We start from the raw sequence: 26,600 nt of genomic DNA, 5'->3' as shown, positions 1-26,600 counted from the left end.
TCCCACATATGTTGCTACAATAATTCTATTTTATTTTATTATTTTATTATTTTTAGTGATAATTTTTGTTTATATCTCTTAGAAGTGTGTATACAAGGAAACTAAAAGTAAATGAACACCAACATTTACAATTCCAGATCCCTCTCTTTTTTAGAATTACCAGTAGTCAAATTAATATGAAGAACCTGGAGGAGGCCAGGTAGCAGAAAAATATATAAACTATTGACCTAAATATCTTGACAAGCTATGTAACTATTAGAAAATCACTTATTTCTCTCTGGGTTTGTTTCTTCATCTGTTAAATGAAACTTCAGAATTGTATGATTCTTACTGAAGTAGTTACAGATGAAATTATATGATGCCTGGAATTTTCTTTAAAATAACTGAGTGAGTTTAGGATGGGAGTATAGATTATATAAAATTGGCCAAATAATGACTGTTAAAGGGTACATAGGAGCTCTTTACATTATTGCCTCTACCTTTGTATATGTTTGAAATTTCCCATAAGTTTAAAAATTAACAATATTTTAAGAAGAAACGGTTGATTCTTTGCCTCTCATTTTCACAAATTTTACTGCACGAGGCAAGTACTATCTGGGAGCTACACACAAAACCAAGATCACAGGCAACATCTTCCAAATGTTAAAAAGAATAAACTATGTTTAATCTGAACAGAGTCGATAATCTCCATGTTGGATGTGTACTATTTTTAAAAACTGATGGTCTTGATTTCTTTTTCACAGATCATGACAACCAGTCCATCCTGACCACATAAGTGATTTTTTCTTCTTCTCTGGTTTGTGGTGATTGTCTTAGATATTGACAATGTAAGCTGTAGTTCTGATCTATTCTCTGGTTTCTGTTTGACAGTGGAGAATCTGGGGCAGGAAAGACTGTGAACACAGAGAAGCGTGTCATCCAGTACTTTGCAACAGTTGCAGCTACTGGAGAGAAGAAGGATGAAACTGGCAAAATGCAGGTGGGTCTGATTGGTGTGTCAGAATCAAGACTGTCAGGGAGCTCAGGAAGCCCAGATGTGAGGACTGCTCTTGTCTTTGCAGGGGACTCTGGAAGATCAAATCATCAATGCCAATCCCCTGCTGGAGGCCTTTGGCAACGCCAAGACCGTGAGGAATGACAACTCCTCTCGCTTTGTGAGCCTCTGGGTCACAGAGGGTTTTCTCAGGACTTAAATGCCCAAAAAGGCATGTATGAGTTATTATTCAATCTCTTCTTACTCGTGCACTTCCAGTTTTGTATGTAACGTCATCTTTTTCACTTGCAAGGGTAAATTCATCAGGATCCACTTTGGTACCACAGGGAAACTGGCTTTTGACCTGATCCAAGTCCCTTCTGCCACGTCTGTATCTCCTGTAGTCTGGGGATGATTTGTAACTTGCCCTCTCTCCAGGTTTTCTTCAAAGCTGGCCTGCTGGGTCTTCAGTCAGGGGCCCTCACTGGCTCCAGGCTGGTCCCAACCATGGCGGAATCACTTCTGGCCTTTCCTTCCCTGGAGGCGCACTCCTCCCATGATCGATTTTATTTTTTAAATTGAAGTACAGTTGATGTACAACATTATATAATCTACAGGTGTACAATACAGTGATTCACAATTTTTAAAGGTTATACTCCATTTATAGTTATTGTAAGATATTGGCTATATTCCTTGTGTTGTACAACATTTTATTATTCAGTTCAAGATATTTTCTAGTTTCCTTTATGATTTCTTCTTTGGCCCATCACTCATTCATAAATACATTTTTATATTTCCAAATGCATGATTTTCTAGGGTGTTTTGACCTGTCATAATAGTCTTGTGGGCAAAGAATATACTTTGTATGACTTAAAATATTTGAAATATTTTTAGACTTGTTTTATGGCATAGTATGTGGTAATTTTTGTAAATGGTCCTTGCATAAAGATTTATTTATGTATGTCTATTAGGTTGAGTTGTTAATTGTGCTGTTTTATTCTACTATATCTAGTTCCAGTATATCTATATGTACTATATTCCCCAGTATCCTGTTGTCCTGTTAATTGGCACACAGTTTATGATGATTCCTATCAGCCTGAGTCATTAGCAAATATTTCAGTGCCTTTGCAGATAAAAATCCATGTTTAGCATAGAGGTCACCCAAATAAACCTAACATTGTTAGTGTTATGTACTACTAACAAATATGAAATCTTTGACAAATCAATTGCTGCTACATCAATATAATTTCTACATCTTTTCTGAAGATTACACATAAACATGGGTAAGAATAAGAGCTGTGTGAGAGATGGAGCAAACAAGCAAATAAAACCAATGGATCTACTGTCAAAAAGGAGGCATGTAGAAATGCAAAATCACATCAATTTTTTATTTCTAAAAAGTATTCTAAATTACAATTGACTACAATTCATTTAAAATATTTTAGATTGTGAGCTTTTCAGCAATTTACAAGATCTGTCACAATTACCTGTTTTCTGTGGGTAATGTATTGATAAAGTTGGTGAGTGATGTGTGGATAAGATTGGTCCTCCTCTAGTTTTAGGGGCAAAGATTCTGAAATCTGTCATTTCCTATTGTTCTTCATCAAGAAGGTAACTAAATCTTTCCTAGCAGGGTCTGAATTTATGTCTCCCCATTTTCTGGTGGTTCATATTATTGTTCATCATCATCTTGGTTTATCATGTCATTGGTTTCATGGCACAGTCTTTCATTGGAATCTGGATTTTTCTCAAATACACAATCTCTTCCACTTCCTGATTGGTCTTATAGGCTGCCACTTCTATGTTATGTAGCTTCAATTTCTTTATGAAATGTTTCAGTTTCCAGGTCCTCAAATTTATCATCTACATCATTTCCTAATAAGTATTCATTTTCTAGTAGCTATTCTTCTGCTGGTGCGTCTTCTATCTCTGTTCTCTGAATGTTTTGTGTGTACTATTTCATAAAGAAGTGATTAAATTTGATCTTTGACTTCATCTCTAGTGCTCTTGGAATTTGATTCAATGGGAACCTCTACTAATAAATCTAGATATTTCCTAGATTCTTCTGACAAGACTAATAACATTGAAGGAGATCTCTCTTTATGTCCTGATACTTTAGCATCATTCACATTAAGATCCTCCATCACCAACAATATCATGTTTCAATATCCTAGAATTTCTTCATGTTCAACAAGACCTAACAAAAGATAACAACTGATGCCCAGATTCTAAACAATGCAATTACCATAAACAATGTGAAGAAATAACTTTCAAAAATTTCCTTCTTTCCATTTTTGTGTCTTCTGTGCTTTGTCTGTCTTTTGAGACTCTTGCTGCCATTTTTGTTGGTGCTGGGGCTGACAACAATAGCTGCTGCTGCTGCTGTCATGATTGGTTTACTATAATTAATCCTTAATGTACAGCAGAATATGTGAGGGGATGCCACAGGGAACTCCATAAATAAACAGCAGTGGATATGATAATTGTGTCTTCACATGTTGCTTCTATCCTATTCTCTTACACATCTAGGATTCCAAATAAACATATGTTTTTCTTTTTCACTGTATCCTCTATGATTTTTACTCTCCCTTTGGTATTTTCCATCTTTTTGTAAATTTGTGCATCATCAAGAGTATTTTCCTCTCTTTTATCTACTGTTCTCCAATCCTCTCTTTAACTGTGTCTAATCTGCTACAGCACCCATCTACCTTATTCTTTGCTTACTGTATTTTTCAGTTCTGGTACTACATTTTTCTCACTTTTCTAATTTTGCATTTTATAATTTCTAACTTATTTACAAAAATTTCGAGCTTATCTTTTTTTTCTTTTTGAATATTTAATGCATATTTCCAACGTCTAGAATCAATTTTTGTCTCTCTTTGTTTTCTCTCATTTCTGCTGATTCTCATTCACAGTGTCCTTTCTCTTTATGTGTTTGGTTACTGTTGATTGTGTGTTAAACATTATATTTTAAAAGTTATTGACAGAAATAATTTGAGGTTTAGTAATTAATATACTATCATCCTCCAAAGAAGTTTTATTTGCATGTGTCTGGATTCTGGGAATGATAGCAATCTAGGATCACCTTAATACCAGTTCAAGACTTGGTTTTCTCTTTTATTGTGAAGCAGCTGTAGTCTGTTCAAGGCTTTTTACTATTGATCTACCCTTACTTCTAAGGTGAAAGCCTTCAGGTGTAGTGGGTGGTTTTCAAAGATCAATTCTAATTTTTGATGTTTTATACCCACGAAGCTAGGAAATGTTCAGTTAAAGTTTAGTTTCCCTTTCCAGAACAGCAAATTCCTGTAAGGCCGAAGTGACTCTAAGTGATGGCTTAAATTTTAGAGTTTCTACCCTCTCATTGGCCCAGTAATTTCTCTACACCTTATTAGCTTTTTGATATTAAAAAAAATGTTAATCCAGTTGTTTTTCCATTGGAAGTACTGTCTCATGTTACTTAGCTCCCACTACTGGTAGTAAAATATCAAGATTTTGTCATAAAAGTCTAAGCTTATTTTAAATTTAAATAAGTATGCTCTATAAGCTTTTGCAGGACAAGCACAAACTTCACCTTTTTATTCCATGGCCATATACACTAGTACATGATTTGTGGGAGGTATGCTCCATTCCTCTTTGTGGTAAAATTAGAAAAGGCAAAGGGAGAGGTGGGGAAAGAGGGAAAAGAAGAAATCAATCTGAATCTCTAACTACAGATAATTTATTAGGCAGATCAACTTTAGGAAGGAGTACATACAAGAGTAACAGAAATGGAAATTGACTCCTTGAAAGCATCCGTATCTTTACTGCTAATAGGCATGGGTTTCTTTTTGGAGTGATGAAAGAGTTCTAAAATTAGATTGTGGCAATGGTTGTATAATTCAGTGAATATCCTAAAAAAAAGAAGAAAAACCCCCACTGAATTGAACACTTCAAATGGGCAAACTTTATGGTGTGTAAAACATATCTCAGTAAAGCTATTTTTTTTTTTTTTAATCCCTTGTCATATCTATGTATTCCTTGGGGAGTCTTCAAGTAATTTATATATCACGGGTTTAGAATCTATTAATCCAGATAGATTAGACATATTCAGACATATATCTAGGTTTAGACATATATCTAGGTTCAGATATATATCTAGGTTCAGACATATATCTAGGTTTAAAGTTTGTGGTCAAAAGTCAGTTGCTTAACATCATAGGACTTCAGATTTCTCAAATAATATGGGGATAACAACACTGTCTTGTCCAGAAGCAGGGACTCAAGCACAATTTTTGTTCAATTAATACATGGTGGGAGTGCTCTAGGTGAAGTGTAGGATACGACAAGGAAAAGACACTAGTGGGAATGTGGTTTCAGCTGAAGTCTAGCTTTATTCTGTTTCTTCAAGGAAGTCAGTCATTGGCCAAAGCCTGAGTGGTCAGTGTGGGAGGGTGCAGTGTCCAGCTGGCAGCTGGCAGACATTTAGTGGCTATTGCCCACTGCCACTGGGGAGGGTGCACTTGCCAGTAGAGGGGCCTGTGTTGGGCACTACCATCATCTATTACTCATTCCTCTTCCATAGTACTGTTCTGTTGTAGGGATGCACAGACATGCATAATATACAATGACTGTGAACTTCTACACAGTGCCTGGCACATAAGGAGTACTTTATAAATGGTAGCTATTTTTTTTTAAACTTTTTATTTTATATTTGGAGTATCGTTGATTAGCAATGTTGTGTTAGCTTCAGATGTACAGCAAAGTGATTCAGTTATACATATACATGTATCTATTCTTTATCAAATTCTTTTCCCATTTAGGTTGTAACATAATATTGAGCAGAGTTCCCTGTGCTATACAGTAGGTCCTTATTGGTTACCTATTTTAAATATAGCAGTGTGTACACGTCAATCCCAAACTTCCTAACTATTCTTCCCACCCCCCACCCTTCCCCTCTGGTAACCATAAGTTTGTTCTCTAAGTCTGTGAGTCTGTTTCTGTTTTGTAAATAAGTTCATTTGTATCTTTTTTTTTTTTTTTTAGATTCTGCATATAAGCAATATCATATGATATTTCTCTTTCTCTATCTGACTTACTTCACTCAGTATGCGTAGTTAATTTTTACAGGGCATAAAATATCAAATACACAGACAAGGAAATAAATTGATTACAAATACTACATAACGCTATGCAGTAAGAAAATCTTACGGTACATGTTGCTTCCTCATCAAATGTATATAGGTGATTTACTGAGTATTCTTCATGATGAGGTTGTAAGGCAGTAACTTTCAGTGGGCTTGTCCAACCTGAGAACAAAAATGTATGTGCTTTGGGTTCATATGTACGAAATACAAACGTACACTATGCAATAGGAATTTCTTCTTCCACCAGAAATACTTCCTACTAGAAAGCTAAACTGTGTGGTATTGATTTTTCCATGGATTATCTAACAATTTTTCTCAGCAGTGAGAACAGAAGCGCTCTGGAATTTATGTGTTAGATTAATTAGTGTACAATTATTTGTTATTTATTATTTATTACTGGAAGAGATCTCTTGGGCACTATTAATATGTGCATGTGCACGCAGACAGGTTGGGGATGGTGGTGACACAAAGGAGTTTACTATGTAGATAATTCAACCTAATGATAAGAGACGAGCAAATATAAAAGCTGCCTTCAACAGATATTTACCTCACCACAAATGGAAGCAGATGAATATATAAAGATGGAAAACAGGTTTCCCGGTTTTGAGGTGCTCATGAACAAATGGAAAAGACAGACATGTAAGTAGATAATTTCAATATAATGTGGTGACTGTGATAACTGTTGAGCTCTGAGTGTTGTGGGAGTGCAGAGGAGGGACATCTAATCCAGCCAGATTGTAGGGAATTAGGAACATCTTCCTGAAGATAAGACCTGACCTCATCTTGACAATTGAGTATGACTTGGATAATAAAGGGGAAGTGGAGGAAGAAGAGTCATTCCAGACGGGGGAACAGTATGTACAATGGTAGGCTTGCCCTGTGAGAGCAACATCACAACTCTTACTGAGGGTTGGGTATAGTTACATCTTGAAATGGCAGCCAGGGAATGGTGGAAGATGAACAAAAGAGGTAGGCCAATGTCAGGACATGAAAGCCTGGGACCTATCTACCTTGGTAGGTCTTAATCAGAGAGATTGATAACTTTGGCAAATTATTCTGGTTTGGACAGGGGACTAGTGTAGGTGAAGATAATGGTTGTACCATACAGATCCTTTTCTTACCCCATGGGGTCTTCTAACTTGTTTCTCTACTTTTTAGCTTCGCCCCATAAATTAATCTAACTCAGCAAAAGATGAACTTTAAAATGTCAAAATTGGGAGCTAACTGGACAGTACAGAGATATTTAAGCATAGGTGAGATGAATTGTGAGAGGGATTGGGATAACACAGGAGCACCCTGGTCACCATGGATAGCAATCTGGTGAAGCTCCATAACAGACTACAGCAATACTTGGGGCTTAATAATGTATATGCTTCCTGGCTAAGGTGCCACTGTGACCTCGTGAATTATTTGACCCCCCTGAGTCTTATTTTTCTTACCTTTAATGATTGCTGTCAGAGTTGTAAAAACTACCATTAATGTATTTAAAGGAATTGGCAAATTTCTGGCATGCAGTTTATAACATTTATTAATTATCAGTTAGCAGTTGTAACATTATTAGTACCTATAGTAGTAATGTAGTAATATCATCTTCATAATGATGATGTTGATTCAGTCAATATTTGACCAATCAGGACAGAACCTGCAAATTCAGAAGTGGCAATGAAGGGCTGGAGAATGGGGGACCCTCTGTGGATTCTGAAGGTAAGTGAGAGAGAGTAGTAAGTGAGAAGGCCTTGACACAGCACTGCTGACTGTGAAGACGGAGCAGGCCATGTGAGAAGACTCCAGGAGCAGAGTGCATCCCCTGCTGTCAAAGAGCAAGGAAATGGGCGCCTCAGATGTCAGGGACTATATTCTGCACAGTTGGAATGAGCCCCAAAGTAGATTTCTCCCCAGACCCTCCAGATATGAACAAAGAGCACACCTTGACTTTGGCAGTTGGATCTCAAATAGAGAACACAGTTAAGCCTGCTCAGGTTTTTGACCCACAAACTTGTCAGTAATAAATGGCCTTTGTTTAAAGGTGCTAAGTTTGCGGCAGTTTGTTATAGCAGCAGGAGAAAACTAATACAGAAGCAGAGGCAAGAGGCCAAGGCAGAGTGAGAGAGGCAGTGTTGAATTCCACGATCATTTCAGTTTTGAGAAGGATAATTCTATCTGTGACTCAGCTGGCCAAAGAAAACCCTCCAGTAGATTCTCATGCCATCAGCAGCAATATGGCACTTTTTGGTATCCTCTGATTTGAAGCCATTCTAGCAGCTACTTAGAAAAAAAAAAAAAAAAGGAAAGTAGAAAAACAAGAAAACTAAAATTTTGACTTTAAGCCAGAGTAGAAGTAAACAGGGCAATGAATTACAACTATATACCTCAGGGGCACTACGTTTACATCTAAGTATGATGACATCCTTTCTTCTACCTTGTTTCAGTATCTACTGCTGCAAAATAACCTCAAACCTAGTAGCTTAAAACAACCATTCATCATCTACTGGGACTCTGAATTGTTCTGTCATAAGGCATAGCTCCGATAGCTGAAAATGTCCAAAATGACCTCACTCACATGGCTGGCAAGTTGGTATTGACTGTTAGCTGGGAGCTCAGCTGGGCCTGATGACCAATGCCTTATTTTTCTTCCCCTCTGGATCTAGGTTGGGTCTCTCACAAAATAGTGACTGAAACTCCAGGGGAAAAATCCAAAAAGGACCAATCTCAATGTGCAAGTACTTCCCAGGCCTCCACTTGCATCATGCTTGCTAATATCTTATTGGCTAAAGCCACTCATATGTCCAAGCCCAGAGTCAACGTGAGAAGGAAACAGACCTCATGTTATGGTAGGAGAAGTGGCAGGCACACACAGGAAGGGGTGAGCTGCCAAAAGCCACTTTTGGGAATAGCTATTACCCACCTCTCCTTCATAACCCACAGTCTCACTTCATTGCTTTCATGCCACCAAACAAACATCAAGTCTTTTGTCAAGGAAAGCACTGTATTATTTCCTTGACACAAGTGTTCCCTCATTTATTAGAGATTTAACATGTTTAAAACTGTGATCGTATTTTTACAGTGAATGGGTTTTGTGTGTAACCCATGAAACTGCATGAGTTTGGAGGAGTCTACCATGAACGCTATTTTCCCATAGGCCTTATTATTTTAATTATAAAACATTTCCAGAACAAGGTGCTTTTAAGGAAGCCAAAACCTTAGAAGAAAGATTCAAGGACTATTCTATGTATTTTTTTTATTCATGTGTTATCTCTCCTCTAATGGTTACAGACAGGTTTTTTTTTTTTTTTTAAACATCTAAAATACCCTTTGTGAGTGGTCTTCCCTGAGTTTTCTTTCTCAATATAGCAAAAGGTAGGTTAATTATGTTGATATTTTCAAAGAACCAACTTTAGGTTTAGGTTATTTTTTCTGCTGTTTTTCTATTCTCTATTTTATTTATATGAACCAAACATCCAACCTTCAAAATATATGATGCAAATATTGACAGAATTGAAGAGAGAAATAGCCCTACAATAACAGTTGAAGACTTTAGTACCCTACTTTCAATAATGAATAGAACAACCAGACACAGATCAGCAAGGAAATAGAGGGCTTAAACAACAATATGACCTAACAGACATTTACAGAACACTCAAACCAACAGAATACCCAAGCAGAATACACATTTTTCTCAGGTGCACATGGAACATTCTCTAGACTATATTGTAGGTGACAAAGCAAGTCTTGGTAAATTTAAAAGGACTGAAAGCATGTAAAATATATTAATACTTTCTGAACACAATGGAATGAAACTAGATATCAGCAGAATGGAATGAAATTAAAAACTGATATATGAAAATTAAACACCACACCCCTAAATAACCATTGGGTTAAAGAAGAAATAACATGGGAAATTAGAAATTATCTTGAGACAAATGAAAACAAAAACATAAGTCATGGGGTTCAGCAAAAGTAGTGCTAAGAGGAAAACTCATAGGTATAAATGCTTGTATTAAACAAGAAATATCTCAAATCAACCACCTAAATTTACACCTTAAAAAACTAGAAAAAGAACAAACTAAACCCAAAGCTAGCAGAAAAAAGAAAATAATAAAGATTAGGTCAGAAATACACAAAATAGAGAATAAAAAAACAATAGGGAAAATCAATGAAAGCAAGAGTTGGTTCTTGAAAAGATCAACAAAATTGACAAACATTTTGCTAGATTGACTCAGAGAAAAAGAAAGAAGGCTCAAATAACTAAAATCACAAATGAAAGAAGAAGGGATATTACAACTGACTTTTGCTGGAGGAGGTCATTGAGAGGACGTGACCACCCACTGACCCGTAAGCTGAACTCAGGCAATCAGAGGCTCCTCACCCCCTCCTCTGTCCTTGAAATGAATGTTTGTTCTGCCCACTGTTCCCACTGTAGGAGCTGTTTCAAGAACACAGCCTTGAGAGAGTAATGTTTCGTTGAGACCATCTGGACAGTATATGTGACTGAGCCGTGTTAAGTCCTCTACATAAACTTGAAGATTCTGGAGGGTGGGTGCGGAGATCTACTCATCTTGAGGCACCTAAGACAAGCATAAGTAAGTTTCCTCGGTAATTAAACCTGCCACCTACCTGTCTGGAGAGTCTGCCTCTTTCTCCTTGCCCTGTGAGTACAGGGGCCAGTTTTGGATTTCACCTGGGGAACTCCTGAGGTTTTGAACCAACAATTTTACAGAAATAAAAAGGATTATAAGAAAGTACTATGAACAGTTGTATACCAAATGATTATATAACCTACATGAAATGGACAAATTCCTAAAAACACATAACCTACCAAGACTGAATCATGAAGAAACAGAAAATATGAACAGACCTATAACTAATAAGGAGATTGAATCAGTAATCAAAACTCCCAACGAAGAAAAGCTCCAGATCAGATGGCTTCACTGGTAAATTCTACAAAATATTTAAAAAAGAATTAAGACTAATCCACTTCAAGCTCTTCCAAAAAAATTGAAGAGAACACTTCCAAATTCATTCCATAAGGCCAACTGATACCAAAGCCAGACAAAGACACTACAAGAAGAAATGGACCAATAGCCTGATGAATACTGATGCGAAAATCCTCAAATACTAGAAAGCAGAATTTAACACACATTTGAAAGGATTATACACCATGACCAAGTGGGGTTTATTCCTTGAACGTAAGGAATTGTAACTGTGCATTAGTACATTGTGTGGCAATGTAAAATGGAGTAGCCACTATGGAAAACAATAGCTGGTTCCTCAAAACATTAAACACAGAATGACCATTGAGCAATTCCACCTTTCGGTATATACCCCAAAGAACAGAAAGTGGGATCTTGAAGAGATATCTGTACACCCACGTTCATAGCAGCATTATTCACAATAGTCAAAAGGCAAAGCAACCGAAGTGTCCATTGATGGATGAAAGGATAAACAAAATGCGGTATATACATAAAATGTAAAATTATTCAGCCTTAAAAAGGAAGGAATTCTTGCTACAGCAAGAACACTGTTGTCCATGAGGAAACTATGCTAAGTGAAACGAGCCAGTCACAAAAAGACAAATATTGTATGATTTTGCTCCTATGAGGTAGCTAAAGTAGTCAAATTCATAGAGAAAGAAAATAAAATGATTGCTAGGGGTTGAGAGGAGGGAGGGAAAGGTAGTTAGTATTTGATGGATATAGAACTTCAGTTTGGTAAGATGAAAGGAGTTATGGAGACGGACAGTGCTGATGGCTGCACAATAATGTGCTTAATACCAATTTATACACACTTAAAAATGGTTAAGGTGGTAGTTACTGAGGGAAGGCTTGTGTACCCCAAAATTCATATGTTGTAGCCCCTACCCCAATATGATGGTATTTGGAGGTGGGGCTTTTGGGTAATTAGGTTCAGATGAGGCCATGAGGGTGTGGCTCCCATGACAGGATGGAACTAGGAACAAAAAACAACTGATCACAGTTAAATGTCTAGATAAGGTTGAAACAGAACAAGAAAATCAGTGATATAATCTTTCAGGATCTTGTTTTGATATTTATGAAAGTCCACTGAAAAGCATAATGGTGTGTGATATAATTAATTCTGAGAAGATACAATTCTTTATCAGAATGTATGAGAAATTATGTGTATTTAGGTTTGCTAAAAACTGAAAGTATTTATTATTTATAATTAATGATTATTTCCAGAATCACTGAAAGCATAGGGCAAATTATATTGAAATCAATCCCTGAACTGCAAGTATTGTTCTTTGAAACTGTTAATAGCTCATAACAGCTACTACTAAATTAAATGCTTTACCAGGTTCCACGAATTTTGCTAAGTACTTTACCCATCTTAATTCATTCAATTCCTACAATTTTATAAGAGAATTTATGTATGAAGGAACTGAAAATTCTGGACTTTAACTTTATAACATGACTTTAACTTTACAACATCTAATAAATGTTATTGGTTCATTCCTTTGTCAGATATTTTTACATGAATAACATTAAATAGCCTTCGTTATTATAAAGTATAACTAGTATCTGAATTTTACAAATAAGGATACACAGGCATAGAGATTAGCAACGAGTCCCGGGTCATGGTGCAAGTAAATTTCCTGCCAGAAATAGAGTACAGACAGTCTCACTCTAGAGCCTATCTTCTGCATTCTGCTGTACTGATTCAGGCAGTGAAATAGAGCCTAGATGAGCTCTATATTTGGTTCTGAACTGTTGGTGCAATGTCTGTTATCCCTATTTCAGTCATAAGTTAGCTTCTTCACCTCTAATTTGTTGGAATGCTTTGACAGTTCACTCTTAGGAAAACTTACAAAAACAAATCAATATTGTTCTTAAAAATTACACTAGGTTGGGATTTTCTGCTTACAAGCAAAGTGTCATACTTGTCTAAAATAGGACTACAATGAAAAATGATTTCGATTCCTTTAAAGAAGAGTTCTTGGTAATGACTATCAGTGTACATTGAAACATTAACAAAAGATTGAGCTCAAGCTCCTTTCTTGACAGATCAGAAAATTGGTCACTAGTTCAGAATCAGTGAAAACTGTACTATGGCTGTAAGACTGGCCTGAACTCATCAATGGTTCCTTCAATGTGAATTGCATTTGCTTCTCAGCAATATCTTATTTCCACAGATGGTATTTCAAATGGATTATAAATTAATTATTTCTTAAAATAGGTTATTGAACCTCATTTATATATTTACATGAACATTCCAAACTAAGGAATTTCCCTAAGCCTACCCGCTGAGGCCACAACTGGAGTGCACATTAAAAGCATAGTTCTTATCCCATGCTTATCTCTCATCAAATTGCTCTTTTCTTGTTCAACAGTGGGTATCTGGAGCGTGTGGCTTGGGACCATTATTTTGTGGGGCTTTGCATTTCTACTACCTTTGCCCTGATTCTTATTCCCTTCCTGGTCCCAAGTGCCTATGGCCTCTCTTCATGGAGGAGTGGCAGGAACCGTGAGCTCCCACTGCTCCAAAAAACAATGATGTCCCTGTTCCTCCCACAGCCTCCCTAGGCCTCTGGTGTGCAGCTGGGCACTGTAGAGGAGTGGTGAAGAGGGCACAGCCTATTAAGGCTAGAGCAAGCTCAGCATCTCTTGCTACAGCACTTGGTCTTTGCCTTTCCCACATGCTCAAACAGGTTAATCTCTTTTCACTCCCTGCCTACCAGGCACATTCCATATGGGAACACTGCCCGTGGCTTTCTTCTGGAAGTTTCTTACCACTTCTGGGCCGGGCTTGTGACACCCTCTGGGAGTTCTTACAGAGAAACCAAAAGGTGCAGCAGTCAGTAAGTGTTCGTCAAATTCTGCCTTCAGGAATGTGGTGGAGTTATTTATGCAGGGGTTGCCTCTCTTCAGCTCCTGTTCTTACAAGACCCCAAAATTTACTTTCAACTACTTTCCCATTGCATTTCAGCTCCTGTAACCTAACTCTTTGATAATCATCAGCGAATTAATTTTTTCAAAGGAGAGAGACAGATAAGGAGGCATGATACACAATTATCAAAGTTAAATATAAATTCCTTTGTGGCAAAATTAGGTTATCTGTGTGTTTAGAATAAATTATCTGATACACACTTTGTGTTGGCCACATACTGATGAATGTATTTTTTGAAAACCAACTATTTTTTTACAAACAGGTCTATAAAAGGCTTATCATTCTTACTACTTTTTCCTTACAATCCATAATTTAAAAATAAGAATTCCTTATTTGGTCTTTTACAATTTTATGTCAAATGAACTGCTAAATACTGAATCTTAGATCCATGCTCTTTTCTCTCATTTGAGTGTTTAAAAATTACAAAGCCCAAGTCACTTCATTTACCTCCAAGTCTTGCTCTGATGGAAATGTCTGGTATTGCCCTGGAATTCCATCTCCTGTCCTGTTTTAGTTCTTCTAATAATATTTTTTTCCTTTTTAATGTCGTCTGAAATCCTGCGTCTGGCCTGGGAACTCGATGTTGAGGTTTCACATCACTGAAATCTACCAAGCTTGGTATGGTTCTGCCAATGCCAGGCTTTAAGTCAGCATCACCACCAGGACTCACAAACCCTGAACAGGTGTCACCTAAGGGGACATCATCCCGAAGTGGAAATAATGGATAATCTGGCCCATACGGTGGGGGATAAGGATAGTGTAAATGATAGTCTGGCAGGACTGAAGGGGGATAAGGGTGAAATTTAAGAAAAGTAGGGTTGCATTTCTTTTCAATTCTGCCACAGTCATGTCTGTCCTCAACTCCTTTCACAAAAGGCATGTTCAGTTTTCGTAAGAGAGCACGATAGTGTGGGTAATCTATATTCTCAACAGCCTTTGTTCTTGAAAGGAAGGATCCTTCAGAGATACTTATCTTTCCAGGTGTGTGCCGTGAATTCATATCTACGGCCTTTCTCTTTAAAATTGTGGATGACTGTATATTAATTGCTTCTGAAGTCTCCTTTCTCTTTAACTATAAAACTCTTATATTTCTAACCACTGAGAATTGGTTAACCTAACATAGTTATTGATTTGGCTTTCTCAATGTCAATAGAGTAGAGTTTTTTCTTTTTTTAAATTTTTAAGGTAAATATTTTTTCTCCATCAAAGGAAGTAAGGGACCAGAACAGAAAAGAACAAAACAAAACAGAGCCCATGTTGCTTGGCAACAGCTAGAACTCTAACACATTGGACCATTTATTATATACATCATAATTTAAGTCTTAGGAAAAACAAAAACAGACTTGTTAGTAAAATCTCCATGACAGTTTCCTCAGCAATGCTCAGGAAAACTGTGCTCATTTGTTATTTTTTAATTTTTCCATAAGTTGATACTTTATGGGTAAATGAGATTCAGTAAAGGGTATAAATAAAGTAGTTAATGGAGAGGCAATATATTTTTTAAGGCATATCTCTGATATACTTTAAGTATTTACCTAATAGATATAAAAAAGTACAAAACACACTGCCTATATAAATTGTAAATTTAAATGCAGTGCAAAAAATGAACATATATTACATTACAGTTAAATCAATGTATCTAATTTTTAAGGAAAGTAACTTGCAATTTATAGTCAAAGTACAGGTTCATCTTCTACGTGCCCTACATTATCCTTACTTACCTTTTTGCTACCATGATGGCAGAGTAAGAGCAATGAAGTTCTTAAACTCATTTCAGGAAACTACAGTAAGTAGCAGCTATTAGTTCAATGCAAAAACAGACGTCATCAATATACTGTTCATTTAAAAGCTCATTTCAACTAGGTAAATTGGTCTTGCATGAAAACTGCTATCAAAGGAATTCCAGACAGTAGAATTTGGGCACAAAAGCTAACACCATCGCTACTGGAGTAAAAAGTGCAAATACGAATGACAGACCCACTTTCTTTTTGATTTTCAGCAATCAGCTTTCCATCTTTAGAATCACACCATACATTAACTAAGATATCCAGTATTACTTCTTATTCTCAGGTTGAATATTAGGAATTTACACAGCAGACCAAGGCAGGAGGGACTGCTGAATTACAGAAAACAGAGATTTCAAGATTTAGCATGGTCTGAACAGTCCTCTCTGCCCTTTATTCTCTATAAGTCCACAGTCCAAAGTTCATTTGGTAAAAATCATGTTGTGCAGGTTGACTTGTTTATAAAAATTAAAAGGAATTTTAGCAGAATATGTACCCAGACAAATATAGTGATTTATTGGGCACTATTCAGTAAAATTTGTTTACTAGGTGTGCTCAAACGAAGTGCAAGACCTTGACCAAAATGCTGGCTGGATCTAAATCATGCAGGTCTCTTTACTAAGACATGCCTGAACAGGCTGAACTCAGTTCAGGACTTTATACAGATTAGAAAGGATTTCTAAAGAAGTAAATCTACTCAGTAGAATAAACTGTACTGGATACATTTTACCAATTAGCACATGCATAAAGATAGCCAGAAAACTCAAGAAATAAGCAGAAATTTCAATCTCCTTTGTTAATAAGAACCAAGGACTTCTTTGGATATTTATGTAATCCTTAAGAAATGTCTTCATCCTGGTTCTGGTCCAAAATGAACTCTGCTTCCTTTCTGCTAGATATTTTCCGTTCTTTTCTTTTATAAAAAAAAAAATTATGGTTGTTTGAATGCTTACTTTATACCAGGAACTATCCCAGGAGTTGAGGTTAAAATGGTGGCAAAACAGACACGATTCTAGCTGTGAAGACATAGTTTGTAAAGCAGGCCAGCTGAAAGACAGCAAGGGGCGATGCTCTCTGTGGCACAAACAAGATACATCTGAAGGCATCGATGTTCGAGATACGCCATCGAACAAGCGGGGAGGTGGACTCAGGTGGGTGCTCAGGCTGTCAGTTCGAAAACCCTCGTCTGGAGCGAAGGACACCCAGCGATGGCTTTCAGACCACCCTGGATCACTCATTTCTTCCGATTACACAGGGTTATTGGGCATTCTGTCTTCAGTTGCTTAAACTTCATTCTCCTATGTACTTGTACCAACTGGGTAAGATTTACTTGTATCGTAGCTCCCTTCACGTGAAGTGAATCCTTCCCGCCGCAGAAACGCAGAGGATTCTAACACGTTCTGGCTATAAACGCCCACGTAGGCGGACGGGTGGTTTTATGCATCTTCCCGAACTCAGGTGATAAAAGACCATCTTTCGGGCTGAGCGCTGCATGCGGTCCATTCCATCTAAGGCTGTGGCCTCGTTCTTCCCGCCCAGCCTCTTCCTGGGGCTCAGGGCCCACTTCCATTCCCGGTGGCTGGGCCTTGCATCCATCGCCCAGCTGCGTCCCATAAATCCGTAGGTAGTCAGCAGCCGACGTCGGGAGAGGCAGGCAGCCCTCTCGGGCTGGACCAGCCCTCACTCCCGTGACCCTCGTCCTGTGGTCCAGAGTCGGCCTCAACGCTCAGACTCGGCCAGCCCGTCCCTCGGCCAGCGACTCTTCTGCGGCTCCACAACCGTCCACAGGTCGCCTATGCTTTCCTGGTTGCCTGAGCGACGGCGGGGTCCTCAAGGCGGGCGACTTCGCGCCCCCCAGGCCTCCACGACCAACCCCGCCCCCGCCCCGCCGGAAGTGGTGGCCCTTTTTCCGGCCCCCCTTCCGGTCCGCTGGCGGGCGGGTGGGCGCGAGCCGCCTAACGACCTTCTGCGCTGAGTGTCGGCCGGCGGCGGCGGCGGCGGCGGGTGGATGGAGGCCTCGGCCTCCGGCCGGGCGCGGCGGGGCTGGCTGCGGTCCCGGGCCGGGGGCTCCCCGCTCTCCCGGGCCGCGGTGGTCCTGGTGTTCTCCGCGCTGGTGCTGCGGGCAACCCCGTCAGGTGAGGCGGCGGAGGGCGGCTCCGGACCGCGGCTCCCGGAGGTTTTTGCGTGTCACGTGCGTCCGCTGATGGGAAAGCCTGTATCACTGGGCCCGCTCTTGAATTTAATAGGAGGACTGGGCACACTGATGTCGTGTAGGGGGGCGAGGTCATTCAAACACCCAGAGCTCAAGGCTTGAGATTAAATTGGCTGTAACAAGCCCCGTATCAGCCCCCGGGTCCTTTGCCAGCTTTCCACGACGTACGGGGCTCAGGATTTCAGTATATTTCGAAATGAGTAGACATCCCGCCGCTTTGGCATTTCCCGTGGTCCTGGAGCTCCATCTATTGGTTTTAGCTATAAAGTACAGGAAAGACTGGGAACTTAAAGTTTTGATATTCCGCTGCCGCCGTTTCCTCCGTTTCATTCAGAGATCCGAAATGCTTTCTCATGTTTTCAAAATAGAGTTAATATACCGAAGGGAGTGCTTAATTAAACGGTCGTCATTTAACTAGGAAGGTTTTGGCTGCGTTCAAGTTTTAGACTTTTTAGAAATAAAGTATCTCCCAGAATTGAATCATAGAAAGCACAAAGGAGGTTTGTTTAAAATACAATTTGTGCAGAAAAGGGGCAATGAGTAAAGAAGCCCTCCAAGAATATGAATGAGGAAGGGCTGCGGAGGTCGACAGGGGATAGGAGGAGAATGGAAAGAAATGGAGTGAAGAGACATTACAAAATATGCCAAAGTCCAGAGGTCATTCTAATTTAAGTAGAGACTAGCCGATAGCCGTTCATTACCCCGTAGGAGAAGGATGCTTCTTGACCACGGCCCATGATCTTATGCTAGGTACGACTCTGTGTGTGTGTGTGTGTGTGTGTGTGTTGTCTTTTGATCCGAACAAGATCAGGCCTGAGGATATAAGAAGTAGACTAAGACCGCAGTATCTTAATATGTAAGGTATGAATAGCGAAGCAACATTTATGTAGCGTTTTATAGTTTATACAGTAGTCCGTTCAGTTCCTACAAAAACTCTAAATCTGGAATTTAGTCTCATTTTGCGGGTGAGAAAACTGAAGCTCCTGGAGTTTTAAGTGACTTTCCTAAGACTAGTTAGTGGAAGTTGGGGTTTAAATCCAGGTCATCTGGCTTTGAATACCATACTCTTCTTTGCTCTGTTAACAACAAAGAGGATTTGGGTCTAAGCTTTATTGCATTTTTTGTGCTGCTCCTCCCACTGGCCTGTGCACACTCCTGTGTCCATCAACATTTTCTTGTTCAACGAGGACTGAACAACATCAGAATATATCATATTCAACAATTATTATTTAATATTTGCTATGTGCAAGGTACAGTGCTTGACGGATTATTTTTTTCTTGATTAAGTCTTTTATTTGCTTGCTGGTTTTTGCAGAATCAAAGCCTGGCTTACAAAGACCTTCCCAGTCTGGCCCTACCTTCCTCTTCTGCTTCCCATCCCTGTGTCCTCCAGGTTTAAGGAACATACTTTTTTCTTCCAGTTTTATTGAAGTATAAGTGACATACAGCACTGTATAATTTTAAGGTGTACAACATAAGGATTTGATTTACATACATCATGAAGTGATTATCACAATAAGTTGAGGGAGTGTCCATCATCTTATATGGGTACAAAATTAAAGAAATAGAAAAAAATTTTTTTTTCCTGTGTTGAGAACTCTTAGGATCAACTCTCTTAACAATTCATATGTAACATACAGCAGTGTTAATTATATTAATCATATGTTTATCATCATAGTTTATATTATCGTATGGTTTATTACATGCCAAGTATGTACTTATCTTATGACTGGAAAGTTGTACGTTTTGACTGCCACCTACTGAATGGGAGAAGATATTTGCAAAGAATATATCCTCTAAGGGGTTAATATCCAAAATATACCAACAACTCATACAACTCAACATCAAAAAACAGCAGTCTAGTTAAAAAATGGGCAGAGGATCTGAATAGACCTTTTTCCAAGGGAAGACATACAGATGGCCAATAGGCACATGAAAAAGATGCTCAACATCACTAATCATCAGGGAAATGCAAGTCTGAACCACAATGAGATACTGTTCTCACACCTGTTAAAATAGCTATTATCAAAAAGGCAACAAATAACAAGTGCTGGAGAGGGTGTGGAGAAAAGGGAACCCTCCTGCACTGTTGGTGGGAATGTAAATTGATACAGCCACCATGGAGAAAAGTATGGAGGTACTCAAAAAATTAAAAATAGAGCTACCATATGATCCAACAATATCACTCCTAGGATTTATCTGAAGAAAACAAAAACACTAATTAGAAAAGATATATGCATCTCTGTGTTCATTGTAACATTATTTACAGTAGCCAAGATATGGGAGCAACCTAAGTGCCCATCAATAGATGAATGGATAATGAAGATAATAGGTACATACAGTGGACTCTTACTCAGCCATAAAAAAATAATGAAATCTTGTCATTTGTGACAACATGGATGGACCTAGAGGGTATTATGCTAAGTGAAATAAGAGAAGGACAAATGCCGCATGATTTCACTTATATGTGGAATCTAAAAAAACAAATGAACAAACATCAAAACATAAACAGAGTTATAGATAGAGAACAAGCAGGCGTTTGCCAAAGGATAGGGAAGAAGCAGGTGAGGGAGATTAAGGGGTACAAACTTCCAGTTGCAAAATAAATGAGTCACAAGTATGAAATGTACAGTGTGGGGAATATAGTCAATAGCAATGTAATGTCTTTGTATGATGACTTATCATAACTAGACTAACTGTGGTGATCATTTCGAAATGTATAGAAACATCAAAGCACTATGTTGTATAACAGGAACTAACAAAGTGTTGTGGGACAATTATATTTCAAAAACAAACTCATGGAAAAAGAGATCAGATTTGTGGTTACCAGAGGCGGGATTGAGGGGAATTGGGTGAAGGCAGTCAAAAGATACCGATTCTCAATAAGTTGACATAAACACTGATCCTACTATTGAGCTTATAGTCAAATAAGGAAAATTATGTCTGTGCGTGAAGAACTGTATTACAATGTAGAGTGAGTGTTGCTGATGATGTACTAAAGAGGTAAGAAATGAGGACAAACAGAAGGTTTGAGGGAGCAGGGACTTGTGATTTGGGTCTTGAAGGGTGGGGATTTGGACTTTTAAAAATGAGAGTATTCTAAGTGGATGTAGAGAAAGCTGAAGGTGAGGCATAATAGGGAAAGTGGTGGGTATGTTAATTTCATTGGAGTGTATGAAGGGAGTAGAGCTGGAACAGAGATACCAGATATCAAAGGATATTGATTTATGGCTCCCCTTCAACAAACATCAAATATACTGTGATACTATCCTGTTCGAATGTCTTGAAATTTGTAATGAGCCAGACTGTTGATTAATTCTGTTCTTTTTGTTTTTGATAGTTGGATATTTGACTCGATTGCCAAGAGGTATGCACTTGACCCAAGATTCAATGAAAATAGTGGGATCACCAAATTTTCCAGGTATTAATAAATAGATTTTCAGTAATTGTAAGAAAGTAATTGGCATTTGTTTAAATCTTATCAATCTTTTGCAAAAGGCTAGTGTTCCCCAGTTATCCTAGTTTCCTATAAACCCTTTTCCTCTATGGAAATGGATTAAAGTTGTTTCCACAGAGTTAGATTCATATAGTTTAATTCTGTTTGCTGTAACTGCTTAAGTGTGCAAAAAATAATTATTTCTAAAAGTTATCTAATTAAAGTTGTCTACAGTGTTTTTGCTTGTTATTGTACAATAATTAAACATAACATTAAATGTATGCAGTTCTTTTTTTTAAAACACTTTTAAAAAAAATTAATTAATTAATTAATTAATTAATTAATTTTTGGCTTTGTTGGGTCTTCATTGCTGCACATGGGCTTTCTCTAGTTGTGGCGAGAAGGGGCTACTCTTTGTTGTGGTGCGTGGGCTTCTCATTGTGGTGGTTTCCCTTGTGGAGCATGGGCTCTAGGCGCACGGGCTTCAGTAGTTGTGTCACACGGGCTCAGCAGTTGTGGCTTGTGGGCTCTAGAGTGCAGGCTCAGTAGTTGTGGCGCACGGGCTTAGTTGCTCCGCGGCATGTGGGATCTTCCTGGACCAGGGATCAAACCTGTGTCCCCTGCATTGGCAGGCGGACTCCCAACCACTACGCCACCAGGGAAGTCCCCGTATGCAGTTCTTATGCTAAAACTTTTTTTAAATGGGATCTATATATCATAAAGATTTTGGGTTAGTAAGATTTTGCAGTAGTAACATGAGGCTTAGCATCTACAACTTTTTTTGTATATATATATTTTTAATAGAGGTAAATTCACATGCCTCAAAATTCCTTCTGTAAAGTATACAATCGAGTAGTTTTTAGTATATTGACCAGGTTCTGAATCCATCAGCACTATGTAATTCCATAACATTTTCATCACTCTAAAAAGAAACACTGTACCCATTAAGCAATCACACTCTAGCCCCTGGAAAGCACTAATCTACTTTCTGTCTCCATGAATTTGCCCATTCTGGACATTTCATATAAGTGGAATCATACACTATGTGGTGTTTTGTGTGTGGCTTCTTTCACTTTGTATGATGTTTTCAAGGTTCATTTATGTTACAGAATGTATCATTCATTTTTATGGCTGAATAATATTCCATTGAATGGATATACTACAATTGTGTATCCATCAATTGATGGATACTTAGGAATTTTCCACTTTTTGGCTATTTTGAATAGTGCTGTTATGAACATTTCTGGACAAGTTTCTGTGTGAACATACGTTTTCAGTATACCTAGGAGTAAAATTGGTGGGATATATGGTAACTCTATGTTTAACATTTTGAGGAACTGCCAAACAATTTTTCAAAGAACCTGAACTATTGTACTTTGACACCAGAAATTTATGAGGACTCAAATTTCCCAACATCCATATTAACATTTATTATTGTCCATCTTTTAAAATTTTAGCCATCCTAGTGTATGTGAAGTGGATTCTCATTGTGCTTTTTATTTGCATTTTCCTAATGACTAATGATGTGGAACCTCTTTTCATGTGTTTATTGACCATTTGGATGTCTTCTTTACAGAAACGCCTGTTCAAGTTCTTTACCCAATTTTTAATTTGGCTGTCTTTTATATTACTGAGATGGAAGAGTTTTGTTTTTGTTTTTTTAAATATGTTCTGGATACTAGACCCTTATCATATGTTGGATTTGCAAATATTTTCTTCTGTTCTATGGATTGTGTTTTCATTTTGTGATAGTGTTCTTTAAAGCACACCTTTTAAACTTTGATAAAGTCTGATTTCTGTTTTTTCTTTTGTACTGGTGCTTTAGGAGTCATGTATCAGAAGTGATTGCTTAATCAGCAGCCACAAAGTTTACTCCTACATTTTTTAAAAAGAATTTCATAGTTTTAGTGCTTACATTTACATCTTTGATCCATTTTGAATTAATTTTTGCATATGGTATGCAGTAGGGATCAAACTTCATTCTTTTGCATGTGGATATCCACTTGTTCCAGCATCATTTGTTTAAGAAACTTTTCCTTCTCTATCGAATGTCTTGGTGTTCTTGCTGAAGAGCAGTTTGCCATAGATGTATGAGTTTTCTTTATGGACTCTAAATTCTATTCCTTTGATATGTATGTCTTTCCTTACACTAGTACCACACTGTCTTGATTGCTGTTGCTTTATAATAAGTTTTGAAATTATCAAGTGTGAGTACTTCAAATTTGCTCTTTTTCAAGATTGTTTTGGCTACTCTGGGTCCTTTGAAATTTCGTGTTATTCTAGAATCAGCTTTGTCAATTTTTGGAATAAAAGCCCATTGGGATTTTTATAGGGATTGTAGTGAATCTGTTGATCAATTTTGGGAGTATTACCAACTTAACACTCTACAGTCTTCCAATTCTTAAACATGGAGTGTCTCTTCATTTATTTAGGTGTTCTTTATTTTCCCTCAATGATGTTTTACAGTTTTCAGTGTATGAGTCTTCTTGTACTACTTTTGTTAAATGTATCCCTAAATATTTTATTCTTTTTGTTGCTACTGTAAATAGAATGTTTTTATCAATTTAGTGTTTGGATTTCTCATTGCTACTGTATAGAAATACAATTGAGATTTGCAAATGGATATTATATCCTGTCATCCTGCCAAATCATTTATAGCTCTAATTTTTTAAATGGGGGGTAGGGGGAGTTATTCCTTAAAATTTCCTATATATAATATCATGTCATCTGCAAATGGAGGTAGTTTTATTTCTTCTTTTATAGTCTGCCTATTTTTCCTTGCTAGTTGCTCCAGGTAGAACCTCCAGTTCAATATTGATGTTAACAGATATCTTTGTTTTGTTCCTGACCTTGGGGGCCTGGGAAAGATTTCAGTTTTCACTATTAAGTATTATGTTAGCTGTGAATTTTTGTAGATGCCCTTTGTCAGATTAAGAGAGTTCCCTTCTGTTCCTAGTTTGTTGAGTGCTTTTATTGTGAAAGGGTATTGGATTTTGTCAAATGATTTTTCTGCATATATTGAGAGGATCAGTGGTTTTTGTCCATTATTCTATTGATATGATAAGGTATTACATTGATTGATTTTTGTATTTTGAACTAGCCTTGCATTTCTGGAATGAATCTGAGTTGATTGTGATGTATAATCCTTTTTCATGTTGCTGGATTTGGTTGCTAGTATTTTGAAGATTATCATGTACGTTTTCATAAGGAAAAGTGGTCTGTAGATTTCTTGTGTTGTCTTTGTCAGATTTTGGTTTTAGGGCAATAGTGGCTTCATAAAGTGATTTGGAGTGTGTTCCCTCCTCTTCTGTTTTTTGGAAGTTTGTGAAGTACTGTTAATTCTACTTGTTTGGTAGTATTCACAAGTGAATTCAACTGGTGCTGGGCTTTTCCTTGTGGGAAGTTTTTTTTATTATTCAATCACTTTACTTGTTTTAGGTCTATTCAAACTTTCTATTTCATTATGGTTTCTGATGAGAAGTAAGCTAATTTTATTGAGGACCATATTATGTCATGAGTTGCTTCTCTCTTGCTGCTTTCAAGATTCTTTGTTTCTGGATTTTCACAGTTGATTATGATGTGCCTAAGGTGTGGATCTCTTGGAAGGTATCCTAGTTTGAGTTCATTGGGCTTGTTTGATGTGTGGATTCATGTTTTTCATCAATTTTGGGAAGTTTTTGCTATTATTCCTTCAAATATTCTTTCTGGCTCTTTCTCTCCACTCTTCCATGGGTCTTTTATGCATATACTGGCATGCTTGATGGTTTCCCAAAGGTCTCTGAGTACTGTTGATTTATCTTCACTTATCTTTCTATTTTTCTTTTTCTCAGATTGGATAAATCCCACATTGATATAACGTAAAGTTTGCTGATTCTTTCTTGTGTCTGTTGAGATCTGCTATTGATTCTTTACTGTGAATTTTCATTTGTTATTGTACTTTTTAATCTGGAATTTCTCTTTGGATCTTTTTTTATAATTTCTATCCCTTTATTGATAGTTTCTATTTGGAGAGACATCATTTTCATACTCTTTTAGTACTTTAGGCATGATGTTCTTTGCTCATATTTAAAATAACTGATTTAAAGTCTTTGTCCAGTAACTCCAAAATTTGGCTTTCCTCAGGGACAGTTTCTATTAGTTGCTTTTTTTGCTGCCTGTGACTATACTTTCTTGGTTTTTTGCATGACTCATATTTTTGGTTGAAAACTGGACTTTGTAGGGAATATTATGTAGTACTCTGGAAATCAGATTCTTCCCCCTTTCTATGTATTTATGTAGTTGCTTTTTGTTGTACAGGCATACTCAGAGATATTGCAGGTTCAGTTACAGGCCATCACAATAAAGTGAGTATCACAATAAAGTAAGGCACATGAATTTTTTTGGTTTCCCAGTGCCTATAAAAGTTATGTTTACATTGTACTGCAGTCTATTAAGTGTGCAAAGGCATTTGATTAAAAAACCAATGTATGTACCTTAATTTAAAAATATTTTATTGCTAAAACATGCTAACCACCATCTGAAACTCAGGATTGCTACAAACCACTGATGGTAAAAAATGCAAAATCTGTGAGGTACAGTAAAGCGAAGTGCAGTAAAATGAGGTATTCCTGTAGCATTTGTTAAGTGACTTTTCTGAACTAATTCTTTTTAAATTCTGTATTCTTTGTCATGTGTGGCCACTGAAGTCTTTGCTTAGTTAGCTTAGTTAGGCTAATGGTTCAACAGAGGTTTCATTAAACACCTGAACCAGTTAGTCTCCTAGTATTTTCTGAGAATCCTTGTGAACTTGTCATGGCTTACCTTAAACATTTAGCCAGGCAGTTGACAATTCCACCATATCGTTCACTTTCTGCTGTACAGAGGCTCAATTTCAGCCAGAGGTGAGAACTTTAAGGCCTCTCATTCTTTACTGAGCATGCCCAGTCTTGGCCACGTGGCCTACTCTGTGCATGCACATGCCCTTCTATTTATTTTCCTAGGAATGTGTGAGAAGTTTTCAAAGCTCCCATTGACATGTCATTACCCAGCTTTTCCTCTTAAGCTTTTGGTTAAGCTGATGTTTACTCCCACTGCTTCAGGCATTTACAAAGTTAAGTGGCAAGCTCTAGTTATTTTTGACAAGGACTCTTGGGGAAAAGGCTTTTTACAGTGGGTGTGCTCCGAGTTAAGT

At 37.6% G+C, this 26,600-nt stretch overlaps 2 protein-coding genes across 6 annotated transcripts in view; one reads left to right on the top strand and one right to left on the bottom strand.

Annotated features, from left to right (window-relative positions):
- The window catches only part of SPMIP7 (sperm microtubule inner protein 7), a 68,559-nt gene extending 53,557 nt beyond the window's left edge, over window positions 1-15,002 (bottom strand). The window contains exons 1-2 of the mRNA XM_082400532.1: window positions 14,446-15,002; window positions 6,161-6,258 (exon numbers count right to left, since the gene is read on the bottom strand). Coding sequence (XP_082256658.1) covers window positions 6,161-6,258; window positions 14,446-14,998 — 651 coding nt within the window. The 5' untranslated portion in view covers window positions 14,999-15,002. The remainder of the gene's footprint in view (window positions 1-6,160; window positions 6,259-14,445) is intronic.
- Window positions 15,003-17,787: 2,785 nt separating this feature from the next.
- Window positions 17,788-26,600, top strand: part of ZPBP (zona pellucida binding protein) — a 96,347-nt gene continuing 87,534 nt past the window's right edge. For all 5 annotated transcript variants that reach the window (XR_014247037.1, XM_082400530.1, XM_082400528.1 and 2 more), the window contains exons 1-2: window positions 17,788-17,917; window positions 21,335-21,415. Coding sequence is in view for 4 of the 5 variants with exons in the window: in XM_082400530.1 (XP_082256656.1) it covers window positions 17,791-17,917; window positions 21,335-21,415 (208 nt within the window). In the remaining variant the exon portion in view is untranslated. The remainder of the gene's footprint in view (window positions 17,918-21,334; window positions 21,416-26,600) is intronic.

Source organism: Balaenoptera borealis, assembly GCF_965194805.1.
Source record: "Balaenoptera borealis genome assembly, chromosome: 7".
In the NCBI taxonomy this organism is placed as follows: Eukaryota; Metazoa; Chordata; class Mammalia; order Artiodactyla; family Balaenopteridae; genus Balaenoptera; species Balaenoptera borealis.
This window is presented reverse-complemented; position numbering and strand designations above follow the sequence as displayed.